The sequence below is a fragment of the Chinchilla lanigera genome, unplaced genomic scaffold, assembly GCF_000276665.1.
Source record: "Chinchilla lanigera isolate Chin_1 unplaced genomic scaffold, ChiLan1.0 scaffold00019, whole genome shotgun sequence".
Lineage (NCBI taxonomy): Eukaryota > Metazoa > Chordata > Mammalia > Rodentia > Chinchillidae > Chinchilla > Chinchilla lanigera.
In genome coordinates, this window is record NW_004955420.1 from 20,624,204 (window position 1) to 20,631,189 (window position 6,986).

General features: G+C 40.9%; 1 protein-coding gene across 1 annotated transcript in view; it reads right to left on the reverse strand.

The window, feature by feature from the left end:
• Positions 1-870, reverse strand: part of Rtp1 (receptor (chemosensory) transporter protein 1) — a 2,848-nt gene extending 1,978 nt beyond the window's left edge. The window contains exon 1 of the mRNA XM_005383256.2: positions 592-870. Coding sequence (XP_005383313.1) covers positions 592-863 — 272 coding nt within the window. The 5' untranslated portion in view covers positions 864-870. The remainder of the gene's footprint in view (positions 1-591) is intronic.
• Between the last annotated feature and the right edge of the window lie 6,116 nt (positions 871-6,986).

Genomic DNA, 6,986 nt, shown 5'->3' on the forward strand with positions numbered 1-6,986 from the left:
GTCATTTGCATCATTGAAAGCTCTAAGAAGTTCACCATCACTGATCTAGACTAACCCTTCATTTTGCAAGTGGGGAAATTGAGGTCCAAGAAAGAAACTAAATTACTCAAGGGCCATAGAGCTAATAGTAGAGCCACTCTCTAACATAACTCACATATTTGGTATTTTAAATCAACCTGAATTAAATAGATATAAACTGAACTGTTCCTGGACCAAAAAACAGATCTCTTGACCCTTCCCCGCAATAGACCTCAAGCTCACTAATTCTCAGTTTTCAACTATTTGGGGAAGATTATTAAAATCTGAAAATATGTAAAACATCAGAGTTGAAGAGTCATAAATATGTTCTGCCTCTTCATTCTCTGGATGGGAAAACTATGAAAGGAAAAGCTACACAGGTAATCCGGGAAAGAGCTAAAGTCAAACTGAGACATGCAGCATTTCTGGTAGGGGTTCTCTCTGTTTCCTTGTCAACACCAGCCTCATAGCGAGGTTGAAGTTAAGCACTTGGGCTCAATGTGTTCTCTCCTGGCCTTAAGAAGTACCCACGTTTGGAGGCCCAGTGCGGCCCCTGCTTCCTGGTCTACTCACCTGCCTGAGGCGTGCAACTCCAAGTACTGCTTCCAGCCAGGGGCCAGCACGTTGTGCTTGAGGTTAGGGTCTATGATGAAATCCCAGCTGTCAGCTGGCTTTGCTTCCTCCATCTTCTCATAGAAGACTTTCTTCCACTCACCTGTGGTCACACTTTTACACATCTCCTCGTCAGTGCTGAAGGTGGGCAAGCTCCACTTAAGCGAGAATGTGGGGAATGAGGGCAGGTGCAGGGCCGGGCAGCGCAGTCTCCACGGTCTAAAAATCCTCATCGACAGGACCAAGAGGAAGCAGGACCCAGCTCCCTCCTTTGTCCGCAGTGGAACCTGTTTCCAAGGCAACCAGGCAAGACGCCAGGAGGCAGAGCTTGGAGAGAAGTGAGTCTCCAAAGGGGTGCTTCAGGGCCCTGAACCGAGGCTGCAGAGGCAGCGTGTACAGGTCTCAGTGATCCAAGACAGAATGGGGGGCTTGACAGGAGGCCTAGCTTCAGACCATGTCTCCCTGGCCTTGAAAGGGCATGGAGAAGTGAGGGCTTGAGAGCTGGCTCAATTTCATGTTGGTACCCTCTAGAGGCATCATCAGCATCTGGCTGCTATGGCAACCATGATGCCTTAGGGAGCCAAGGAGAAAGAAGGGGTGGGAAGATGTAGACTTGCTAGTAGACAGAGCAATAATAAGGTATTCTTCCTCTGCACTCCCACCCACCTTGTGACTGACACATTGCCATTTTGGAAATATACGTGTACTCTCTTAAACCACAATGACTACTGCAACTATCAGGACCATAAACTCACCTAGCATATAAATGGCAGAGCTCCTACCCAAATCCAAGCTGCTAATCCCCTACAAATTTATTTATTTCTTTGTTTATTTATTTATTTCAAACTTACTTATGTACTAGGTTCTATGCCAGGATATAACTGGTTATGCACCAGTAATCATAATGTAGTGGGACCTGTGCTATAAGGGCCATGTACCTGTGCACAAGAGTAGAAGCCATTACATCAGCCAGACAGGAGTAGACGAGATGATTTCTAATTGATCATGGGAGCAGAGAAGAACACAAATGAAGCTGCCTTCATTATAGGGACCCACTCCTTTTAATAAATTATTTTTCCTTTAAAAATTTATATGGGCTTACTACAGAAAAAATGAAAATATAGATCAAATAAAGCAAGATTAAGATTCATAATATCCATACTCAAGATGACTGTGGTTAATATTATGATATACTCATCTTGCCTGCCATTTTTCTGTACATATGTGCATTACAGATACATATATATTCATTTTTTGTAACATTGTAGCATATTTTTAAATAATAATATATTATGAATATTTTTCTAGGTCATTAATTTTATTCCATAGTAGTATCTTAGTAGGGCTAAGCATATTCTGTTACACAGATGTGCACAATTAATTTAACCAATCCTATATTTGGGGGCCTTTTATTTTAATTTCTCATGATTGGGCCTTTGAGAAATCCCTGTATAAAACCTGTTGCTGAAACTTGTGAAGCTGCATGCCAAGCATCCGACACAATGCTTCCTGCAGTCAGAAAACACATCTCCTGACCCTGCTCCGCAAGCTCAGTGTGGCTAGCAGGGTCTGCCAAGATCCTCAAAGAGTGTGAATGATGGACAGCCTGCAGATCTGAGGTCTGCAGTCTGAGGTTTGGAAATGAAAAAGCAAAGCCTAAAATCCAATCTCCCATTTGATACCAGAGACCATCTTCCAAGTGCACCTCCTGGCTCTGCCTCCTGCCTTCTGCTCAGTGCCTTAATTTACATTGCTTTAACCTCAGTTGATTGATCATGGCAATGGGATAATAAAAAAGCAACATTTATAACGATTAAATGTATGGACTCTGACATCCCTTGCATGAGCTTGTGGGGTTTGTTTTATTTTTATTTCCCTTATATCCTCATAGGTAGCAGTTCTAATTCAACATGCATCTTTTCATTATGGTAAAACATGTGTGAATTTATTTTTAATTTGCATAATAACAGAAATCACTATATAGCACTTACTAACTACCAGGCACTGTCCTAAGTGCTTTGTCTGCATTAATTTATTTCATCTGAATAACAACATTTATAGGTAAGAAATAGCAGTAGCAGCTCCATTCTACAGATATGTAAACTAAAGCAGAGATGTTAGAAAACTTGACCAAGATTAAACAACTAATAATTAATTAATGAGGCCTTGCCAAACCCTCAGCTTTATTTTATTTTATTTTATTTTATTTTATTTTATTTTACTTTACTTTACTTTACTTTATTTTATTTTACTTTACTTTACTTTACTTTATTTTATTTTATTTTATTTTATTTTATTTTTCCAGTACTGGGAATCAAACTCACGACTTCATGCTTGCCAAGCAGGCACTGTGCCGCTGAGCTAAACCCCCAGCCCCCAGACCCTCAGCTTTAACCATGATGGTGTCCAGCATGGAATCTAGAAGATTATGTTTGCCACTTAAATGTATGTTCCTCCTCTCATCACTTGACATAGCCATTCCAGACTCCAAGAATTAGAGATGAAGAGGCCACATCCTTTTGGCAAATGGTTCACTTGGCCACACACCTCTCCCTGAAAGTGGGGAGCATCACATTTGACCTTCCAGGATTCCTGTTATCACTGGGGATGCCGCACACACTGATGAGTGTAATGAAGCAGATCCATCCACAGGCCCCTCATGCTCAATGTAAATATTTTCCAGCTGAAAGAGAAGCTTAGCTTGAAATCTTACCAAACAGAAAGCTGTCTCTAGAGATGCACACAAACCCTGTGAGACCATAATCATTTGATGCCAGGTTCCCTGGTTCAGGGAAAAGAGCCCTGAGCTGGGATCAGGAGATACAAATGTACATCTTAGCTCTGCCACTGGGCTTTCTAACCTTGAGCAGGTCACATCTGCTTAAGAGTGGATAACAACTCTAAGAGCCTCTGGGTTGGAGCCATAAATGGTTTCAAAGACTTTTATACTTAAACCTGAGTTCTTGGAAGAAAGTAGGTAGGCTAGGGTCCATTGAATGAAGAAGGAAAGATTCTCAGAAGACATTGAAGGCAGTGACTGAAGTCAAGCTCTGTCTCCTTGGAGCCTGCTGCATGGTTAAAGAGCTTTGAAGAAATGTCACTCCACTAGATTTGTGCTGGAAACACAATGGATAGAAATTAAATCTAGGACCGCCGAATGTTAACACTGGGGTAAACTTCTAAATTCTTTGAAGTACTTTCTTAGACTTCTCATCCTTCATGCTAGTATTCCTGCCTCTGAATAAAAGCAGTGAACCCTGAGATAAGTAAGCTGACTTAACCAACCTTTTAAGTGTGACGGGAACTCTCTTGGGTGGCAACTACTGGTCAAAACAAGAAAGGACCTTCCCAAAAAATATGTGCAGCTGAAAGGAACTTCTTTAAAAAGATGTTACCTGACACCAAAATGAACCCTGTAGAAGTATGTTGCAGCTGTTGCTACAATAAACACTATGATGAAAAAGCAAGAAGACAGAAAGTAAGAATCACCAGAGTTGTGTATGTATGTGTGTTTAGCCAGCTGATGCAATCCCCATTGGCACAAATTAAGTTTAACTTAGTACCTGAGCTAACTATGCAAAGGCCAGTGTAATACATCCCTCTGTATAGCAGTGTGCATCTTCTAATAAAAATATTTCTTCCAATACAAAAACTAAAATAGAAAACCTTATGCCATTGCAATTTGCTGTCTATTAGATGAGTTGTGGGGCCATGGAATGCACAATTTAGACACTGCCAAATCTAGACAACTTTAAATCTATTGGCTTTAATCAACTCAATTTCTTAAAGTCTGTGGTCGTGTTTCAAATTGCATAAAATGTTTTAAAACTAGAACACCTAGTGGAAAATAGAGAGTGATTCAAAGAAAAGAAAGAAAACCATATCTGTAATTTTTCCTTTGACTCAATAGGAAACATCCTAGAAAAATAGTATTCCATATCAAAATTTTATACAAGGCACACTGTCACTTTTGAATGATGCATGAATGAAAAGTGGCTTTCAACTAGGGACCGTATTTAGGGAGATGGAGGGGTGTGTTTTGGTGCTGGGCATATGAACAGAAGTTTCTACTGGCGCTCAGTGGCCAGGGACCAAGGATCGAAGTGTGCCTGTCAGTCCCACGCAAAGAGCCTTCCCTCCCATAATTTCCCACCCATGCTCAGTCAGAACAGTAAACCTCTCCATGATCTTTTGATTTGAAATGCCCAGGCAGGACTGTCTGGTTCAAAGGAGCCATGATTTTCTTCGCCATTGGAAACATTTGTCACTTGGGAATGAAGATCTCTAAACCAACTGAGTCCAAAGTTGCGAGGACAGGAAAAAAAAATCACTAGTATACCAGTAGGGATAAGTTAAAGAGTGTCCTTCCCTCTTCTACCCCTTAATCCTTGGAACTGGGATGAAACAGCCTGGTGTCTTTGATGCTAATTTGAAATATATACCACATTCTGGAGGATATCTCAACTTTCCAAAATTCTTTCACCCAACTGCCTCTACAGTTGAGCTAGCCTTTGACACAGTTTATCAGGAAAAGTTCTAAGCTGTTGCCCAAAAAACAGTATCTTGTTCTAGAAGGCTAATGAAGGACATGCTTAAGGAAAATTACCGAAAGCCTCAAAAGCTGAATTCTCTGATTTCAGAATGCTTCATCTAGAGTAAAATGTAGCTTCCTTCTCTTTTATCTAAAGAAGCAGCAAGGCCCAGCAATGTAACATGTGGAGAAGCAGCAGTTTTATTCATTGATTCATTCAAAACTCCCTCTCACCTCTCAGCTAGTACGTGCCAGACCCTGTACTATGCAGACGAATTAGTGTCACTCAGTCCAGGCCCAGTGAACATCCATCAGCCAGCTGGCCCACTCCAGCCCAGCCTTTTATGACCTATGTGTGAGGATTGACCCTGAAACATGCTCCTATTGCTGGCAGCAACTACCATGGACATGTATCTCCATCAAGTTGTGATGCTACATGATGTGATTCCCAAGGTGGTTTTAGAAAAATATGTGGCTGCTCAGTCCCAACAACTTGGTTTTCTGTGGAACGTCTAGGTCGGATTGAGAGCAATGTGTATTTTCAAAACATTTTATTGTGATTGAAAGTCAGATTCATGAAGTTCAGAGAACAGGCATAATGGTCCTTAACTTTTTCATCAAGTCTCCCATCAGTCTGCTGAAAGTCTGCCCTGCATACATGTCTAGAACTTCTTCGCTTCTTCTGTCCCCCTTCCGTTGCCTCTTCTTTGATCTCCTCTGCCCTTCAGCCTCTACTTCAGGGTCCTGCTTCAAATGCAGCATCTACAAGCAAATAAACCTTCCTCCCATCCATACGGACTACCTTCCATTGTATAACTGTGACTCAGTATTGTACTGGAAAAGTGTCTGCCTCTGCATTCTATCAAAAACCTACTCCATAAAGGGAAGAAGAAAAAAGATGATGGAAGAGGAAGAAAATTTCATGCTATAGACACTGCCCTCCTTCTGAGCATGACCTTTCCAAGAAAAACAACAAAATCACAAAGCATGACTCCTTTGAAAAGCAGGGAGAACTGCTCCATACACCAGCTGTGTATTTCATAGTAGACACAAAATAATCCTAGACCACATCTGTATTCATTTACTTTGGCCAATTCTCTACAAAAAGACCTGGGAATACAAAGATGTACAAAACAGAGATGAGAAGGGAAAGGGGTCTTGGAGACAGATGTCTCAGAGCCACTGTTGTACCTGTTCAGGTGTATAAATTATGACCATCCCTGAGTTAATGACAGATGAGGATGGGTGGGAAGTACATGGGTATTATACTGGTTTCTTTACTTTTCATGTGTTAAAAGTTTCCATAATAGAAATTAAATACTCCTGTTTTTGCTCATTGCATTAGTCAGGGTCATCTAGAAGAAGCAATTAGAGAGGTGATTGATTGATTATAAGGAGTTAGCTCACATGATTATGAAGATCCAAGAAGGCTGGTGATATAGTTTCACCACAAGTCTGCAAACTAGAGAATCAAGATCACTAATGGTATAAGGCTAGATAAGAGCTATGTTCCAGCTCAAACAGACAAGAGAATGACTTCTCCTTCCCTTTGCCTTTGTGTTCCATTTATGCCTTTAATAGATCAGAGGGTGCCCATCCATACTAAGGAGGGCGATCTACTGAATTGAGTCTGCGGATTCAAATGCTAATGTCATTTGGAAATGCCCTTGCAGGCTTACCCAGAAGTGATGTTTAACCAAATATCTGAGCACTCTATGGTCCTATGAGATTTACACAAAAAACTAACCACCACTTTCTACTCCTAAAAATTTTGCTTTCAAAACAAACTCCTGGTTTGTTTTGTTTTGTTTTGTTTTGTTTTTAT